The sequence below is a fragment of the Lacerta agilis genome, chromosome 14 (assembly GCF_009819535.1).
Source record: "Lacerta agilis isolate rLacAgi1 chromosome 14, rLacAgi1.pri, whole genome shotgun sequence".
Classification (NCBI taxonomy): Eukaryota; Metazoa; Chordata; class Lepidosauria; order Squamata; family Lacertidae; genus Lacerta; species Lacerta agilis.
In genome coordinates, this window is record NC_046325.1 from 28,346,413 (window position 1) to 28,366,465 (window position 20,053).

At 46.2% G+C, this 20,053-nt stretch overlaps 1 protein-coding gene across 4 annotated transcripts in view; it reads right to left on the reverse strand.

The window, feature by feature from the left end:
* The window catches only part of LOC117058318 (keratin, type I cytoskeletal 14-like), a 33,573-nt gene that overhangs the window by 5,135 nt on the left and 8,385 nt on the right, over positions 1 to 20,053 (reverse strand). Inside the window, exons 2-5 of one of the 4 annotated variants that reach the window (XM_033169415.1) lie at positions 5,491 to 5,513; positions 5,144 to 5,460; positions 1,512 to 1,594; positions 313 to 469 (exon numbers count right to left, since the gene is read on the reverse strand). In XM_033169415.1, the coding sequence (XP_033025306.1) occupies positions 313 to 469; positions 1,512 to 1,594; positions 5,144 to 5,460; positions 5,491 to 5,513 (580 nt within the window). Of the gene's footprint in view, positions 1 to 312; positions 470 to 1,511; positions 1,595 to 5,143; positions 5,822 to 18,136; positions 18,384 to 19,866; positions 19,902 to 20,053 lie in introns of those variants that run through there. The other 3 variants (XM_033169416.1, XM_033169414.1, XM_033169419.1) reach the window with 3 other exon arrangements.

The following is a 20,053-nucleotide window of genomic DNA, read 5'->3' on the forward strand; positions in this document are numbered from 1 at the left end:
AGCAGGGGACCTTTTGAATGCAAAGCATATACGCCACCACTGAATAGAGCCATGGTCCTTTGAAGACAGGCTCTGTCTTGGTGGCTAGCAAGAAGGCTTTGACCAGCTGCTCAACTGCTATGAATTAGATTTTCCGCACGCCATCACAAACCACCCTAAATGTAGGTTTGTCCCGGCACTCCAAAGACCAGATCTTGAGCATGGAAGTACAGGCACATGACTGGTTGGTTCTAGGATTGAACCCAGCAAGTGTAGGATGCTTTACTTGCCACTGGCCATGCGATACAGGTTCATTGCAGGTTTGCCTCTCACCTCTTCATGGTTCTTCCTCAGGTAAGCCAGCTCCTCCTTCAGGTTCTCAATCTGCATCTCCAGGTCTGCCCTGGACAGGGTCAGCTCATCCAAGACTCTGCGCAGCCCATTGATGTCAGCCTCCACATTCATGCGCATAGCTTGCTCCGTCTCAAACCTGGAAGCAAAAAAAAGGGACAGATTAAATTAAAATATCCCTTTTTCATATTTGTTTTGTTCCACATACTTTTGCTTCCTGTATTTTCCTATGTATTAGACGAGGGTTTTTTGGCTCAAAAATCATGTCAAAAAACTGGAGTCGTCCTATACACGGATAGTGGCATGGAGGGGGGAAGCTGTGCCCTGCCAGCCAGCTGGTTGGCGAGCACGCAACTCCCCCCCCCCATGCCGCTGTGGGAGGCGCACACTGTAGGGCAGGGGTCAGCAAACTTTTTCAGCAGGGGGCCGGTCCACTGTCCCTCAGACCTTGTGGGGGGCTGGACTATATTTTGAAAAAAAAAATATGAATGAATTCCTATGCCCCACAAATAACCCAGAGATACATTTTAAATAAAAGCACACATTCTACTCATGTAAAAACACGCTGATTCCCGGACGGTCCGCGGGCCGGATTTAGAAGGCGATTGGGCCACATCCGGCCCCCGGGCCTTAGTTTGGGGACCCCTGTTGTAGGGAGTGTTTCCTGCCTGCAGTGGCATGGGGGGATCGGCTGCCCACTTTGCCAACTCCCAGCTGGGGTGCTGGCGTGCTGGTATGCGTGCAATTCCCCCTACTAAAAGCTCAACAACTTTGGGCCATCTCCCCTCATTTTCTTTAAACTTAGTCCCCCAAAATACACGGGAAAATACGGCATTTGCTTTTTCAGACTAGTTGTTCATGACAGGCCTTCGGTTAAGTTTCCTGATATATGAGGTGTCAGATTATCCAACCTCGTTTGTTGGCTTCCTAATCCAGCCTGCTAATTACACCTTGCTTGTGTTCTGGACCAAACTCTGTGTTTCTAAACCTAATTTTTCTTTCCTTGCTCCAACTTGTTTAGTGGCTTTTAGGTCTGCCTTGGAAGCTGTCGGCCTATTTGAATCCTAGCACCAGGGCTTAATATGGCTGAAGCAACTTCATCAGTCCATAGATTGGAGACTGTTCTCCAAATGAAATGCTTGTTCCATGGTTCTTACATATTCTGCGGAAGCAAAACTTACTTGGTTCTGAAGTCATCGGCAGCCAGGCGGGCATTGTCAATCTGCAGGACGATGCTAGCATTGTCAACAGTGGCAGCTAATATCTGGGGAAAGAACAAGTAGTCTTAAAGAGAAGTCTTAAAGAGCCTTGTCTGAATTATGTATTCTTAAGTATACAGGACAAGAGCAGGCATTAAGTGATGCCTAGGGTGGAAGTTAGTTAGAATGGCAGTTCAATGCACCAAGGTAACATGCTTGCATCAGGTCAGCCTGGATAGCTCAGTTGGTTAGAGCATGGTGCTGATAATTCCAAGGTTGCAGGTTCGATCCCCGTATGGGACAGCCTCATATTCCTGTATTGCAGGGGGTTGGACTAGATGATCCTCAGGGTCCCTTCCAACTCTATGATTCTATGATCTATCCAACAGGCTTACTCTACCCATCACTGCCACTATTGGGTTGACCATATTAATAGCAATCCCTACTAATCCCTGTGGAACGCCCTCCCATCAGATGTCAATGAAATAAACAACTATCTGACATTTAGAACACATCTGAAGGCAGCCCTGTTTATGGAAGTTTTTAATGTTTTTTAATGTTTGATGTTTTATTGCTTTATTATTATTATTATTATTATTATTATTATTATTATTAATTCTGTTGGGAGCCACCCAAAGTGGCTGGGGAAACCCAGCCAGATAGGTGGGGTATAAATAAATAAATTGTTGTTGCTGCTGCTGCTGCTGCTGCTGCTGCTGTTGTTGTTAGAAATATTGTCACCCAAATGAATAATGATAAACATGAGGAAATTGTAAAGCAGCCTTTGCCAACCTGCTGCTTGCCAGCAGTTTTGAACTACAACTCCCATCAGCCCTAGATAGCAGAGTTCTGTTGTCTGGAAATTGCCAGATTGGCAAAGTCTGCTGCCAAGCAAGGGAGAGACTTGTTCTCTGGTGTTGTCATCCATTGGCCGCTCCTCATTAGGTGCCATTTTCAAGACCTAGGAAGGATTCGTCAAAGGAACCATGTAAAGCTGGAATGCCAGATTTATTTTTAACTGCACACATGGACAGAAATAAGTCTGGGTTTCAGAAGGAAGGACATCAAGGTAACACATGTGGTTCCCCTCTTCACTTAATCCCCACAACGTCCCTGTGAGGTAGGTTTGGCTGAAAGGCAGTGTCTGGTCCAAGCTCCATTGCCAAGTGGGGATTTGAACCCTGGTCTCCCAGGTCCTGGTCCAAGCCAGTATGCCACCCTGGCTCCCCACTCTCATCACATTAAAGGGGTAGGATCAGCCTGCCTCCTTTTGTACCTGGTGAAATGCAGCTTACTTGACAGGGTTGTTGTGGGAGGTGGAACTGAGCAGGCTTGCGTTTGTTTTATTTAGCCAGTTCGCTCTTCAAAGAGCTCTCCTAATCTCTCGTTTCGGTCCAGTGAAAAACCGTTGCTCCTGCGCCTTGTCATCGCCCTGTCACTGCCACGCTAGACAAAAGGGTGAGCTGCCTCAGAGAGCTCTCCTCTCCCTGCCCCGGGGTGCTTCCAGCCCCTCCATTATCTGAGCGGCTTGGCAGGGGGAGCGCATAGTTGGAACGCAAGTCATATCCGCCGCACATCCACAAGCCCATGGTCCTGTCAGCACAGACATCACTCACGGCCCTTCTATTCCTTTTGGGTGCACCTGGAGTGAAGCCACTGGTGCCCTGCAGCCATGCGCTCTGGCTGATAGCTTTTTCTTGATCTTGCAGTTGTCATCCTCCTAGGGATTAGCTCAACTGGAAATTAATCCAGTTCCGTTCCTCCATCAGTCCACGCCCTTCACTCTTAAAATTATTAGAGACCAAGGGTTTTAGAAACTCTGGGTCCACACCAGAGATGTAAAGCACACCCAACTTCCCCCAAAGAAACCTGGGAATTGTTAAGGAAACTAGGAATCATGGAGAAACTACAGTTCCCAGGATTCTTTGGGGAAATCTATGTGCTTTAAATGTATGTTGGGTGTACTTTATGTGTCAGGTGTGCACCTGTCTCACAGCCGGTTTTTCTAAAGCACTTGAGCAGCACTTCAAGTACCTAATGGGTTGTTACATAGATGAGGGTGAAGAAGAAGAAGAAGTAGTAGTAGTAGTTATCTGCTTCTTTAAAAGGAAGAACTAGATCTAACGGTTTTAAGCCACAAGAGCATAGATCTCAGTTGACCATTAGGAGAAACCTCTTGAAGTTACAAGCACTTAGACTATGGTACTGTTTACCTAGGGCAGGGATAGTCAACATTGTGTCCTCTGGACATTGATGGACTCCAGCTCCCATCAACTCTCCCACCCAGCCAGCATTGGCCCATGGTCAGGATGATGGGAATTGCGAGTCCAACCACATCTGGAAGGTCACCTCATTGGTGCCCTGGACTTAGGGGTGGGTAGGCTTGAAGCAGAGATTGGAGAACCGACATCTGTTGGGGGTGCTCTAACTGGATTTCCTGCATCAAGAAGGGGGTTGGACTACATGGCCTACATGACCTCTTCCAGCTCAGTCGTTCTGTGAACTTTCATCTCCCTGAAGGTTATATGGGGTTGTTGTTTTTTAATCAGAATCTTAATCAAAAGGATTAGATATGATGTGTTCTGGAGGAAGCCTCTCAGCTGTTGGTTCATTTGACTTGACTCTGCAAATGTCTCACTGGCGGACCAGAAATCAGGATGCCCTTCTTGCCCCTCCCCATGACGAGCAGGACCAGAATAAATTTTGGGGAAATGGGGAAGGGCTGCAGCTCAGTGGGTAGAGCATCTGCTTTGCATGCAGAAGGCCCCAGATTCAATCACCAACATCTCCAGGTAGGGCTGTGAAAGACTCCCTACCAAAATCCTGTAGAGTGTCACTGCCAGTCAGTAAAGACGATACTGAGCTAGATGGACCAATGGACTGACTTGGTATAAGGCATCTTTCTACATTCCTCTGTGCCCTACATTTAGAGGGCTTATACCAAAATCTAACTTAGGTAACATATCTCAGTTGCACAACATAGCTTATGTTCAGGAGATCCACACCTCTGAATAAGAGTATATTTGTACCCCTAAGTTTATTTAAGCATGCACTATTTTTTTTTAAATGTAGTGCGTAAATGAGAGGATATATATGGAAACATGAGCATTATATGGGGCAGACGACAGGATAAGGATTTGTTGCAGGTTCCTAAGAAGCATCCGGCTGATAACACACTTGGCCACATAATGTGTAGGAAGCCCTAAAATGTGAGCACTCTAGAGATCTGAACCCACACTTCCCACAGCAAGCACCAAACTCTCCATCACACCCCAGTTTCGTACAGGAATCACAGATAGCTGTTCTTCTTATGTGCAAGGCAAATGGTCGCAGCTGCATTGTCACAAGTCGTTCTGGGCTCTGTAACAGCTACACATGCATAGAGGCTTAAGCCGGAAACAAGTGGAAAGGGTTCAAATGTCTTAATAGCCATGCTTAGGTTAGCAGTCCGGCAGCCTGGGAAGCCCTTATTGCTGGGCTCAAGGGTCCCTTGAGCATCCCCTCAACAGCTACCTTACTCTTCTTTTATTAACTGTTTTTACACCATTGCATTGCTCTAGACGACCCAACTCTACAATTCAATGGTTCCAAAGGCTCTCTGGTTTGCCATTTACCTTGCTCCGCAGCTCCTCGATGGTCCTGAAGTATGGGCTGTAGTCACGCTCTGGACCTGGTCCTTGCTTCATGTGCCACTCCTTGATCTTGACCTCCAGGTCGGTGTTGGCTTCCTCCAGCGCCCGCACCTTGTCCAGGTAGTTAGCCAGGCGGTCGTTCAGGTTCTGCATGGTTTCCTTCTCGCCTCCGGCCAGAAGGACATCGCCGCCACCAGCGACAAAGCTTCCACCATAGCCTCCACCATAGCCTCCACCATAGCCTCCACCAAACCCACCGCCAAGGCTGCTGCTGCTGCAGAAGCTGCCCCCATAGCCACCACCGAGGGCGCTGCCTACCCCATAGCCACCCCCAAGGGCACTGCCTACCCCAGAGACATAGCGGGAAGAAGAGATGGAGACGCCACCAGCTCCGCCATGGATGCTCGGGGCTCTGTATCCGCCGCCCAGATGGACAGAGGAAAGCCGGGAGGAACCCCCACCAAAGGAAGCCCCCCCTTTCATCGAGGAGGAAGAGGTGTATTGCCTGAAGGTGGTGGTCATGGCTGCCAGGAAGTGGAGACACCCAAGAGAAATGTTCTGACTATGTTCTAAAAGGCTGGAGAGAGCTAGCAGCTCCTTGTCTGTATTCTCCTCTTATATCTGAGACGGAGGCGTTGCCACAAGGAGTGGCGGGGGTGGGGGGGTTGCTTTCTTCTCTTTTCCATTCCCTGAAGGTTTCATCACCCCAGGCATCCAAGCCAACTTCCCAAACTATCCTTTTCCTCCCTGCATTTATTCGTGCCTATGTCACATTCCAGAGGGCGGAGTTTTCTTTTTATTGAACTGTTTCTTCTTTTGTTTCCGAAAAGTAATCGTCAGCTGTTACTCAGCCAGGGTGGTTCTTCCACCCAAGGCTATATCTTTTTTCTTTTTTTAAAGGGTTTCTGTACCAGGAAGGCTATGGAATGCAAGTAAGAAAGAAAGAATAAAGTATTTGGAGACTCCGCCCTGGTGCCTTTCTGAAAAGTCAGGGCAATCTGCCTTTCTTGTGTTTTCCTTGGCTCCCTCGGCTGAGTCTTTCCTAATCACCCATATCCTTCAGCACCTTCTGGAATGTGGAGTGTGTGGACTCTTGTCTCTAAAGCAGTGTTCAGCCAAAGACTCTTAAGAGCGTATAGCCAGTGATCAAGGATTGGAAGGATGGGTCTGCTGGCAAGACTTCGCTTGGCTGGGAACTGAAAATCTCAGGGCCAGACAGCAAACAAAGCTTATCTTCCATCACAACGTCCTTGTTGCAGTGGTTTAGTTACATGCAGGCATCAACAGAGGACACCCCCCCCCCCAGAACCACTACTGCAGCCAGTGTGGTGTAGTGGTTAAGAGCGGTAGACCCGTTATCTGGGGAACCGGGTTCGTGTCTCCACTCCTCCACATGCAGCTGCTGGGTGACCTTGGGCTAGTCACACTTCTCTGAAGTCTCTCAGCCCCACTCACCTCACAGAGTGTTTGTTGTGGGGGAGGAAGGGAAAGGAGAATGTTAGCCGCTTTGAGACTCCTTCGGGTAGTGACAAAGCGGGATATCAAATCCAAACTCTTCTTCTTCTTCTCTTCTTCCAGACTTGGGTCTCTAGCTGTTTTTGAACTACAACTCCCTTCATCCCTAGCTAACAAGACCAGCGGTGAGGTATGATGGGAATTGTAGTCCAAAAACAGCTGGAGACCCAAATTTGGGAAACCCTGCTCTAGTGGATCATCACCATCATTTCTAACCCACCTTTTTTTCCAAGGAGCTCACGGTACTTGGTTCTCCCCCTCCTCATATAAAACACACACACCCCAACAATTCTGCAAAGTTAGGGCTCCCAGGTGTGTGTTTGTCATTTGAAGGGAGTATAGAAAAGAATGGCTGGGGGGGTAAGGGTTAAGTACCCTCCCATCTGCCCTCTCTTTCTTACAAATTGCACCCCAGCCCTGTAGGGATAGCAGAATCTGCCAGTATTGGTTCTCTTGGTTTCTCATTTTTCCAGTCTTAATTTTTTTGCAGCAATTATATATATTTTAGTGTAAATTTCATATGCAGTTTTGACTAATCTACACATTTTTATGCACACTTTCCCACAGCAACTGCATATTTGTGAACGTATGTTGGAGAACTACACCACAGACTTTGGATAAGTGCAAATTTTGAAAGATGGCTGTTTAGGTTCAGAAAGTGCAAACTTGATAAATTCAGTTTTAAATGTGAACTGCATCAAATTCCCCCCCCCTGTCATTTTGCTCTGGAGTGCAACCATATTGCTGGACTACAACTTCCATCATCCCTGACCATTGGCCATTCTGGCTGGGGGGGGGCAGAGTACAACAACATCTGGAAAGCACAGGTAGCCCATCCCTGTTTAGCCCTGTCTGAGTTGTGGAATTCTGCATAAATCAATCCCCCACTGGTTCTCCAGATTCCACAGTTTCCAGCATTAGCTTGGCTCAGATCAATAAGTAGGTCTCAGCCCCAGTGAGCTTACAAACTAAATGCTAGGAGCATGGAGAGAATAGAGAGAAATTAAAGTGCACTGGTCTTACGTTTCTCCCTCCCTCCTTTTCTTTCTTTCTTTCTTTCTTTCTTTCTTTCTTTCTTTCTTTCTTTCTTTCTTTCTTTCTTTCTTGTGATACCAATATATTCCCGAGAGCCATTTCACACACTGCACAACAGTAAGCCTACATTTGCAACCAAGTGTCCCCTAGACCAGAGGTTTTTAACCTTTTTGAATCCACGGCTCCCTTGACCAACTACCTTCTTTCTGAGGCACCCCTGTGGGGCTCAGGGGCCCAGTTATGTCACCCCTTGCCTTCAGAGCCAGCAGCCCCTCACCCCTTTTTGAACACCCTCCCTGAGCTTCCTCTCTGCTCCCCTCTCCTTGGGAGTCCTCTGAGCAGCCCACTGCTGCCATCCCTGGTCTCTGAGCTGCCCCACCCCCTGCCCCAAAGAGAGGTGCCTCATCCTGCCACCCCACAGGGGCCTGGGCAGAGGGTGCCCCCAGCCTTAGTGGCCCATGTTTTGTTAGTCCAAAAATGGAAAACAAGTGAGTTCCCAACTTAAACTGATAGAATATGCACAGCTTGCGGATCTAACATATAGAATAAGAGAACAAGAAGAACATACATTTAAAGAAGATTGGAAAATGTTTATTAAATATATGGCGGGGGGAACTGTGTACACTTGAAAACATTGGCAGCATTAAGATAAATTCAACAGCGTAAGTTTTGATGGATGTAATAATGAAATACTGAATGGCTTGGTTTATTTAAATTATGCAGGGATGCAAAATGAACCATGGAAGGAGAAGAAGGGAAGTCTTGGTTAAATGAATATTCTAAATTATAAAACAGAAAACTTAATAAAACATACACACACACACCACAGGGGACCCTTGGGTTGCGAACGTGATCCTGCAGCGTTTGCAACCCGCAGCGCCGCATCTGCATACTCACGGGGTATGATTCAGCTCTTCTGTGCATGCACAAAGCGTGATTTAGCGCTTCTGAGCATGTGCAAAGCCAAAACCCGGAAGTAACCCGTTCCGGTGCTTCCAGGTTCAGCGCGGTGCGCAACCCAAAAACACAAAACCTGAAGTGGCTGTAACCCAAGGTATGACTGTATATAGAAAATCATTGCCCTAGACCAGGCATGTCCAACAGGTAGATCGTGATCTACTAGTAGATCACTGGACGTTTGCGGTAGATCACTAGTAGATCATTGGTTCCCCCCAAAGAAGCTGAACAACTGTGGCTCCCCTTAAAAAAACTCAACATTTTACCTCTTCCCTGAAAAAACTCAACAACTTTGACCCGAACCCCTGAAAAGGGGGTAGATCACTGCCAGTTTTTAATTCTGTGAGTAGATCGCAGTTTCTTGGGAGTTGTCCACCCCTGCCCTAGACAATGAGAAAGAGGCAAATCTAGCTTTCTGGCAAATGGAATTGCATGACACACTTGCTTGCAAACACCTTTTGTTTTATTCCTTCTTGACATTCTAGTTATACACCTAGAGATGTAGAAAGTTGCCTGACATCGTATCAGACCCTTGTCCTGCCTAGCTCAATACTGTCGACACTGAATGACAGCAGCTTTCTAGGATTTTCATACGGTTCTCTCCCAGCCCGACCTGGAGATGCCCTTCGGAACTGAACCTGGGACAATTGGGACATTCAACATGCAATGCAGGTGCTCTAACACTGAGCTATGACCCATCTCCATGCTGAAAGGACAATGTCCAGTGGCTCTAATGCCTGACTTTTGTAGACAGATCTGAAAGTGCTTGGATGCCTTGCAATGTTGCAGCTATTGCAGAATCCCGGGTCCTCTCACTGTGGCATCACTAAGTTTCTTGATGATTAATTTGAAGTTCTGGGAGCATTAATATGTCCAGCTTCATGAGGGTAAAAATGTCTTTAAAATGTTCCATAAGTGTCAGGCTTTGGGGGATTCTATCCCTCCCACGATGGCAGCAAAGAAGCAGAGCCAAACAAAGAAGAGTTCTTACCAGTTTGCTTATTCAATAATCACAGCGAGAGACAAAGAAATGCAGTCTCTCTCTCTATAATGGTGTTGCTCTACATTGTTCCTATTCTATGTCACCCCTGCATCAGGACTTTCTGCCTCTGAGCTCTCTGTTCTAATACCCTCAATGCCTGCCTGGTCCTGGGAGGGGGGGGTCAGGAATGCTTTCCAAGGACACTGAGTCTGTCAGTTGTCTCTCCCCTGGTGCTTCTTCTTCTTCCTGCTGTTCCTCTCCCAATATTTCCCAGCTTCTCCCCTCTGCAGCCTCTGAACTATGTCCTTCTGCAAACCACTGTTCTAAATCTATACTGTCCTCCTCTTCTCGGGAAGGTTCAGGAGAAGGGGGGGGTCAGTTCCCACCATTCCTCCTCAGTCCAGCCCCTGACAATAAGTGAACTGCAGTGGCTATGATCTCACACACACAAATCTCAAGTTTGGGGCTACCCAGTGGATATGAATGATGTTGCAAGCTGCTGCTTGTTGTACAAATCCGCTGCTGAATTAGCCGCATCCAGTTGTGTCATTCCACTGGAACGGCCAATTGCATGTACACACAATGAAAGTACACATCATACCGTTGGATTGCTATGACTCTAACCGTGCTCCACCTTAAGCATCTATTTGCCAGCTCAGAGCTCTGCAAGAAGGTAAAGGGGGGAAACAGGGATGGGCGGATCAGTCTATTTCAGGTCCAGGTCAGTTTCACATGCAATTCATTCATAAATCTGTTCCGTCCTGTTTCCAAAGTAATCTATGTATTGGGGGGGGGGGGGTAAGAATACACATGGACATTCATGTTCAAACTCTAAATACATATTTTGTTCTAAAAAATACATTTAGACAGATATTTCACGTATGCTTTTATAAATATATTCTTATCCTTGAATATGCAGTTTGGTGCCTTTTCCTTTTAAAAAAAAATATTTTATTTTTCATTTTTTTAAAAACAACACAATATTATTATATATTTAAAACATTTTAAATTTCTAGACATCTAGGCTTACTTCGATTCCCAGACTCTTCCCCCCCCCTTCGGGTTTCTGATTTTTGTTTTCTTTCTGTTACATCTAATCAGAGGCGGAACTAGCTGCTACGGCACCCAGAGTGGTACACATGCTATGCACCCGGGGGCGGGGCTAGTCACCCGTGGGGGCAGGGCTAGCCACCCGCAGTGAGCATCCCTGGGTGAGCATCCCGGGGGGGGGGACAGCGATGTCACCCACCTCAGGGATGACACCCAAGGCAGATCGCCCCCACCGCACCCCCTTCCTCCGCCACTGCATCTAATTACATTTAATCTCCTTTTTTTTACCTTAAATCATATTACATTATAAGTGTTGTAACAATCCTGCTAACATTTTTAAATATCTACAGTGGTCTTTAAGGTATTCTATATGTTGTTTTTTCCCCTCTCTTGGCTAAAATTTTTATCATCTTGGTGTTTGGTGCCTTTTCCAAGCTGCGAACTGTATTGCAAAATTCACCAAAGGGCAGAATAATCCGTGAAGTTAACTCCTTATTCAAAGAAACCAAAACAGTGCAGGCCTAGTGATCACAGCAACTCTTCCAGTAGGCCTTGCAGTAAACATCTTCCAGTGTCCTTCCCATCTTCCCACTGCTCTCTAAAACTCCTCCCCCAGGTCACTCCCCAGGAGCCTAAGGCTTCCTCGTCCTGTCTCTCTTTGGTCTGCCCTCTTCATTTTTTTCTGTGTGTTCTTCAAGACAAGGAGGAAAGGGAGCTGGTGACAGCAGGAGGGGGAGTTTCCCTGGCTTCTTCAGCAGCCTGACTCATTGCTGCCTCTTGGCCCCCTCCACTCCAGCCTCCACTTCTGTCTCTGAGCCTGGACTGCTCTCTGCCACAGCCTCTTCCTGCTCACTAAAGCCTGTTACCTCTACAGCTTCTGACACCTCCTCCTGCCCATTTGCTCCATCTTTTCCCTCTGGCCATTTATAGTTATCCTACAACCAAACCGCTGGCTCTGAGCCTTCTTCCCCTGGGGGTTCCCTTGGGGTTCCCCAGCTATTGCCTCCCACTCCTCTCCCAGTCCATGACAACCACTGATTAAGACTCTATTTTGTGCTGTCTCAAGGCGAGGGGTGTGGGAAGCTGCCTTATTGCTGAATTTTCCAACTTACAAGTTCCAAAAATGAGCAGGTGCTAAAAGGTTGCAACAAAAGTTGCCCTGTTTAGGGACGTTTTTGATGTTTGAAGTTTTGTTCTGTTTTTAATGTTCTGTTGAAAGCCGCCCAGAGTGGCTGGGGAAACCCAGCCAGGTGGGCGGGGTAGAAATAATAAATTATTATACAGTAGTATTATTATAACATGACTTGTGAATTCAAAAGATATTTTGGTTAAATTAATATGATATAAAATGTGTGTAAAAATTGCATAGAAATCGTTAGAAATGGTTTCCAAGTACTTGCAGGTATATTATATATTAATATTATGTTCTTCTTGTTGTTTTTATTTTTTTAGCATTATTGACATTTTCAGGAGCTAAAATTAAAATTCCTCATGCCAAAAACATATTTTTAAGACCCCTCGCTGAAGAAATTTGCAAAAATTAAGTCTCATCCTCTAAAATGACATGCCTTATACACAAGCCAGACGGTTTACTCATCCAGACCAATATTGTGTACTCTGACTGGCAGCAGCTCTGTAGGGTCTAAGTCAAAGGCATAGCTGTCAGCCTTCCCTTTATTTGTGGGAAATTCCCCTATCAGTACTATACTATAGACTATAGTACTGGTAGGGGACTTTCCCGCAAAAAAAAGGGAAGGTTGACCTCTATGGTCAGAGGTCTTTCCCATCTCTTGAACCTAACCTTTTAAAAAAAAACCAAAAAAAAAAAAACCTGGGGATTTAAGAGACAGGATTCTGGGTTTTCTGTATGCAGAGCATGTGCTTTACCATTGAGCTACGATCCCTTCAGACTGCAGATGGAGGCTCACATGCTGGAGCACTCCTTGATACATAAATTATCTCCACATGGAAAAGCAGGTACAGTCGTACCTTGGATACCAAATGCCTTGGCTCCCAAACAAATCGGCTTCCGAACAATCGAAACTCGGAAGTGAGTGTTCTGGTTTTCGAAGGATTTTCGGAAGCCAAATGTCCAGCGTGGCTTCCACGGCTTCCAATTGGCTGCAGGAACTTCCTGCAGCCAATCAGAAGCCGTGCTTTGGTTTCCAAACATTTTGGAAGTCAAACGGACCTCCGGAACGGACTCCGTTTGACTTCCAAGGTACGACTGTATTGGGGAGATGGGTTGAACCTACCGGTAACCTTCTCCTCCCAATTGCTAGATTTTGATGTGCAGGGACTATTTCCTTAAATTGGTGGGTTGTTCCATCCTATGAGCTCCACCTCATATGCCATCTTAAGTGGCACAGCCCAGAAGCAGAAAGAACGATGCCCTGAGTGAAAAGTAGTCTTGAGACTCAGGTACTCATTGTATTTCCATCAGACTGCGGCACTAGGTTGCCTTCAGCAAATGATTAATTTAAGCTCAAGTAGGTGATGCATTTGGCCACATGCACTGTCAGCTTAACTGTGAATTTCTCATGGATCCATTTCCTGTCTCAGCAAATCCCTTGAGGGTCCAGGAAGGGGGTGAGACATAGAAGAGGAAACCAGGAGACATTTTAAAACAGAGGTGGGGAGCCTTCAGCCTGTGGGCCCACAAGGCTTTTTCATTTGACCTATTCGGTGCGGGTACAGAGCAGGCAAGGTAGGGCTTCGAAAGAACAATTGCGGGATTAAAGTGATTTTAAAGGGGTTTGTGGAGGTTCAAAGAGTCATGGACTGGCCAGATGCAGAAGAGTGGTGGGAGGCACCCAGGCAGGGAAGACTGTTAATCCCAGGGTTGTGTGTTCAAGGCCCATGTTGGGTGAAAGATTTCTGCATTGTAGGGGGTTGGACTAGATTTCTGCATTGTAGGGGGTTGGACCCCGGGGTTCCCTTCCAACTCTACAACTCCATGATTCTAAAACATTGTGGCTGCACAATGAAAAGGACATCTGGAGGGGCACTAAGTCTGTGCAGGGGCCCTAAGTCTGTGCATTCTGTGCAGTTTTCCAGATTCTGCACTAGAAGTCCTATTTCATTCCCCGATGATTTGATCACACGCACACACACACACGCGCACACACACACACACACTAAGGGCAGCGCAAGGTGTGCCAGAACAGCATTCCCTTAAATGTCCTGCCAACTGTTTTACTGTCTTCAAAGGCAGGTCCTAACAATTCCATCCCAGCAACTGCAACGAACATGTTCTGCAAACAGGCTGCCTCAAAGGGAGACGAAAGACGACAGCCCTGCAAGACATGGAAAGGCTTCCGCTTGTAAAAATCATCCCCCAACAGCTGGGCAAGGGCACCTTAGAGAGCCTAGAGGATTCCTTCAAAATGACTCAGAGAAATAATGGAACTCAGCAAGCCTTTACAATATTTTGTTGGCTCCTTTTGGACAAATAATTTTGAGGATCATATGTTCAGCATCATAATTAACCTTAAGCTGAGGTTTGTTTTGGGGGGTTTTTTAAAATCAGAATTATTGGTTTGAAACCCTATAAAACTCACTTCCAAAAAGTTAATTGCTGCATGGTGAGATGAGCCAGGTTGGAATGAGATCATGTTCTTCGTTTAATCCCCAACAGAAATCACTACCCTCCTGGGATTCTGCTTTCAGCAAGTGTATGCAGAAAGTAACTTGGCATCTAGTGGAAGTTTGAGAGGTGATTTGCCGGAGAACACCACAAGTTTCCAAGTCCCAATGCTGTAGCACAGGCGTGTCCAACAGGTAGATCGTGATCTACCGGTAGATAACTGGACGTCTGCGGTAGGTCACTGGTACAGTAGTGCCTCGCTAGACGAAAAACTCGCTAGACGAAAGGCATTCGCTAGCGGAAGGCTGTCTCGCAAGACGAAAATGTCAATGGGCTTGCCTCGCAAGACAGGGGGGGGATTTTTTTTGTCTAACCGCTATTTTCCCGTTGGTGCTTCGCAAGACGAAAAATTCGCTATACGACAACACTCGCAGAACGAATTATTTTCGTCTTGCGAGGCACCACTGTAGATCATTGGCTCCCCCCAAACAAATTGAACAACTGTGTTTCCCCTAAAAAAAAAAGTTGAATATTTTACCTCCCTGAAAAAACTCAACAACTTTGAACTGGAACCCCCCCCCCCCCCGCAAAAATGGGCCTTACTGCTTCCTTTAAAAAAAAAGCTCAACAACTTTGACCTGAACCCCAAAAAAGGGGGTAGATCGCTGCCAGTTTTTAACTCTGTGAGTAGATCGCAGTCTCTTGGGAGTTAGCCACCCCTGCTGTAACAGAAGTAACCAAAGAAATCTACACACACACACACACACACAAGCTTGGGGAATCAGGAGTAAATTCACATGGGAAAGGATTTGTGTGCAAGCTTCATTTAATATTATAAGAAGATCCGTGCTGGATCAGGCTAGCGGCCCATCTAGACCATGGGACGCAGGTGGCACTGTGGTCTAAACCACTGAGCCTCTTGGGCTTGCCGATCAGAAGGTTGGTGGTCCTGGCCAGGCCTCCGCCTATTCCACAAAAGGTTTACAAAGTTCAGTTATTGCAAAAGTTATCTTATGTCCTTTAGAGGAGAAATTGCGAACTGCAGGATTTTAAATACCCATCGTCATCCTTGGCTTCACTCAATTTTGTTTATAAGACTCTTCCATTTTCTTCTGGTTGTGAGGGTGGGGGGTGGGGAGGGGCCTCACAAGTGGAGTAGCCTAGGGCCTCTCTTCATCCAAATCCGGCCCTGCCCATAGTCACCTTTGACTGGACTTTTTAACCCATCTAGACCAGCATCCTGTCCAAACCAGAAGATTGAGAGAAACCTGCCAGCAGGATTTGAGCACAAAAGCATTCTCTCCTCCTGTGGCTTCCAGTGACTGGTCTTCAGAACCAACTGTGGGAGCTGAGCATAGCCTTTATGGCTTGAAGCCATTGATAGCTTTATCCTCCATTAATTTGTACAATCCTCTGTTAAAGGCCACCCAGTTGGTGCCCATCACCGCCTCCTATGGAAGTGGGTTCCATGGTTGTTGTTGTTGTTATTATTATTATTATTATTATTATTATTATTATTATTATTATTGGAAAGCCAGCAACTGCAGCAGAGGAAAACTTCAGGCTTTTTCCGTAGACAGCACGAGGGCATGTTTTTGACCAAGTAACTAGAGCAGAGTTACATTTTAAGCCCTGAACCAAGTCTGTACAAGCAAGGCTTTTAACACGGCATCTGCAGAGAGCAGGCAAAGGGGCGATCTATCAGGAGAACAGACTCTATCTAAACAACCTACAAATATCAGTTTGAGTGTAGACTAAAGGGGGACAGTGAAGTGTGGATAAAAGCAATATCTGTGTGTACCACAACATCCAGCAGCAGTGATCCTGTTAGAATGTTGGCCATACTTGTTATACTTGCACAAAGGCCTACGGGCTTACTATGGGATGCTGGAGAATTCCGACGAAAACAGAAACGAGAGCAAAATTGTGAATGCTTGCTTATTCTTCCTGTGTAGAAGAAGGGAATCAATCCAGCAAATGTGATCGGTGTCTGCTGCTGCTGTTGCTTTCAGGCTGCATCCACAAGGCAGTTTATTCTGTTTCTGGGACTTTCCCCTAACTCTTAAGTTCTGCATTATATTTGAGCCTCCTCTGAAGTATAGTGCAAGTTCGGTGCTCATTTCCATGTTATTTGCTTCCGGGGCGAGAGGAGGGGAACAGTTTGCAAATAATGTGAAAACGGGTGCTAAACTTGTGCTATATACAGTATATTCCACTATAGTTCTAGAAGTAGCTTTTGCATCATGCCAAAGCTCAAATACTTGTATAATGTAGAAATTAACAGTTAGGGGAATATTGTGAAAATGGATGTGACTCTTCAATTCTGTTTCTGATTATGAGCCCTCTTGGCAGATAATGCTAGCACATTATTGGAGCCTCATTGGTGGAGGAATCTGGAGCACTGGTGCTGAGTAGGGGGTGGGGGCGGGGGTAGAGCTTCCCCAAAATGTTCAATGAAGCAGCCAGGGGCCCCTCTAAAATCTGCAGCAGCCACATATGCAGGCCATGGGGCGTCCACAAGACTCGTCAGCATGCCTCACAGTGTGCGCGAGTGATGTCAGCATGCCGCGGGGCACAGGCGCACATTGCAAGCACATCTCGGAGCGTGCTGACATCATGCGTGCATGCCTCAGGGCATGCATGTACAGTGTGATGATGCCACATGGCCCCAGGGCCCCTCAATTGTGGGGGCAAGGGGGCATGTGTGGTCTGGAGGCCTGGACTAAGTACATTTTCCAGCCATGGGTAGTGAAACTTTGGCCCTCCAGATGCTGCTGAACTACATTTCCCAACAACCACAGCCAGCGTGGCCAATGATCAGGGATGGTGGGAGTTGTGTTCCTGGAAAGGCAAAGATTCCCAAACCATTTTAAGCCCATTGGTTTCCGTTAGAGAGAAGGCCTTGTAGTTTAGTGGTGAAACAACGCCTTTGCACATAGAAGGTCTCTGGTTCAGATAAAGCTGGGAGCAGCCCCTTCCTAAAACCCTTGAAATTTGCTGGTAGTCCCCCAACCTGGTACCCTCCAGATTTTTTGGGACTGCAACTGCCGTCATCCCCAGCTAGCATGGCCAATAGACGGGGGTGATGATTGTAGACCAAAACATTGGAAGGACACCAAGTTGGGGGAGGCTAGTATAGACAATATGGAGCAAGACAAACCAATGACTTATACCAAGTCAGGCCATTCGTTTATCTAGCTCAGTATTGTCCTACTGTGCTCCTAAGACGTTTTCACAAGGATCTATCGCACACTGTATATTCGGGCACTGAGAGCATCATAGGAAATGATGTTTTGGAAGGTTTTGTCCTTTTGAATGAGATGTGCTTTGATACTGTGATATTGAGACTCAAATGATCAAATCTAATCTCACATATCTATCTATCTAGCCATCTATCTATCTATGAAATTATTTTGAAAAGGCATGTCTCCTTTCCATCTAGGAAGGCTGAAGGTTGTAGGGTTAAGAGCAATGAAGCTGTTATGTACTGAGTTGAATAGGATCCAAAATGCACCAGTCTGATTGGTCCTAGAACAATAGGATTGAGATTGCAGCAGTCTGAGTGGTCCCAGAACAATAGGATTGAGATTGCAGCAGTCTGATTGGTCCGCAGGAGCCACCCAATCCAGCTCCAGGTGGAAGTGAATCCGCATTCTGATTGGCATACAGGAGTATCCCGGAATTAGCCAATCACGTGGGGCCCATTGTGTAAATAGTGTATATAAAGCAAACGTTTTGGGGGAACTGCATTCCTCACTACTATGAGCTGAATAAAGAGCATGAAAGTCACACTGGACTCCGAGTATCTTTCAGAAGCCATTCTCTTGAACTGACCACAGAAAACTCCTGGTTTGCTGGAATGAACACACTTTATTGGAGCCTTGGGTATGCAGCCGTACAAGAACTCAGATTGTGGCTGGTAACGAGACAAGCAGGAAATGAAAAATCATAGCAGTATCTCAAATGAGAAGGAAAGGCTGATGTGTTCAAGGTGCAGACTTAACGCCCAGAGACGTGGACCTGCTCACGAGATGAGATCACTTTTCCGTCTTGGACCTCCTCGACAATCGTGCGGACTTGGCGGGTCGTTGTGGGTCCTACAAGGAGACAGAAGGGGGAGAAATGTCATTTGTAGGGAAGTGATTCGGCCTCCACCATTTGCTGACCTGCCTCTCTGTGTCCTATACATCAGCCAAAGCTCACTGTTAGAAGGAACTGGATTTTAACATCTCCCATGGAACCTCGGAATACTTTGCTTTACCAAACCATGGAAATGCGGAGCAAGCTTTGCAGGACTGGCATTTAAAGGGCTTCTTGTGCTTTGTTCAACATCTGCAGAACATTCCTTCAACCTCTACAGACTTGGGGCCAATATTTAACTCTGACCAGCCACGTTCTATTTGAAACATGGCGCCCACTTTTATTTCATACTGTATGTGTCTTTCTCGCTTTCCTTCTCCCTCTCTCCTACACACACACACACACACACACACAGTATCCCCTCTCCCTCCTTCCATCTTTCTCCTCTCCAGCTTGCCCCTTCTTTAAAAAAAAAAGCAACAAAACAAAGATAAAAAATAGTGGCCGCGACCCCCTTAAGACTTAACTGGCATGACCTACTTAAGAAGAACTTTATTGAGTCACACTAGAGGTCTATGTAACACAGTATCCTATATCTACAGGGCTGAACCAGATGCCTCTGGGAAACCCACAGCAGCCAGCAACTGATATTCAGAGACATACCACCTTTGACACTGACGGCGATAAAGCTATGGTGCCTAACAACCATTGATAGCCTTCTCCTCCATGACTTTGTCTAGTCCCCTTTTAATGTTGTTCAGGTTGGTGGCCAACACTACATCTTTCCGTGCCTTAACTATGGGCTGTGTGAAGAAGTACTACACGTTTTCTTTTCTTTTCTGCATCTCCTACCATTCCTCTTCAAAAGGAAAGGACCATAGTTCAGTGGCAGAACTTCTGCTTTGCATTCCGAAGGTCCGAAGGCCAATCCCCAGCATCTTCAAGTAGGGCTGGGCTAGACCCCAGTCAGAGTCTTTGGAGAGCTGCTGCCTGTCCGTGTAGACAATACTGAGCTAGATGGACTAATGGTCTGACTCAACCTAAGGCAGCTTCCTATGTTCCTATAGGACAACCCATAGCTCAGTCAAGGTTGAGTTACAACCCACTTGCTGACTATGACTCATTCGTTGAAGACCGGTGCTTTAATCCAATTAGTTTCCTGTGTTATCAAGTAACTACATGCATTGACTAATACAAATGACGTAGATGGCTTTATTGAAACATTGCACCCTTTTATGAAATACTTCACTGATAATCCTGAAGAATGGCAACTGCCGAAATCACAGACTGGACTTTGGCAAACTTAACTAGATCTATCCCTACTGGATGGTAAAAATATAGAAGCAGCTACCATCTTGAATGGCTAGGCCTGTTTGTTGACAGCATACTGATAAATGTATTATCTCCTTAGCCTGTCTGTCTGCATGCTTCAATACAGCTTTTATAAAACAAAGAGAACTGAAAAGCAAAAGGAAGAGCAACGGCCCAACAGATCCTTACCGCTAGAAATCGCCGATGAATACTGGGAAGAAATGCTGCAAGGGGAGAAAGACAAGACTGGATTAGAGAGAGATGAAGAGCAGATGCAGAAATGGTAATCAAATGCGCTAAAGGGAAAGGCACAACAACAGAACCATGTGTCCAGTAAATTTCGTGATCAGATTGCTTTAAAACACAGGAATCCCAG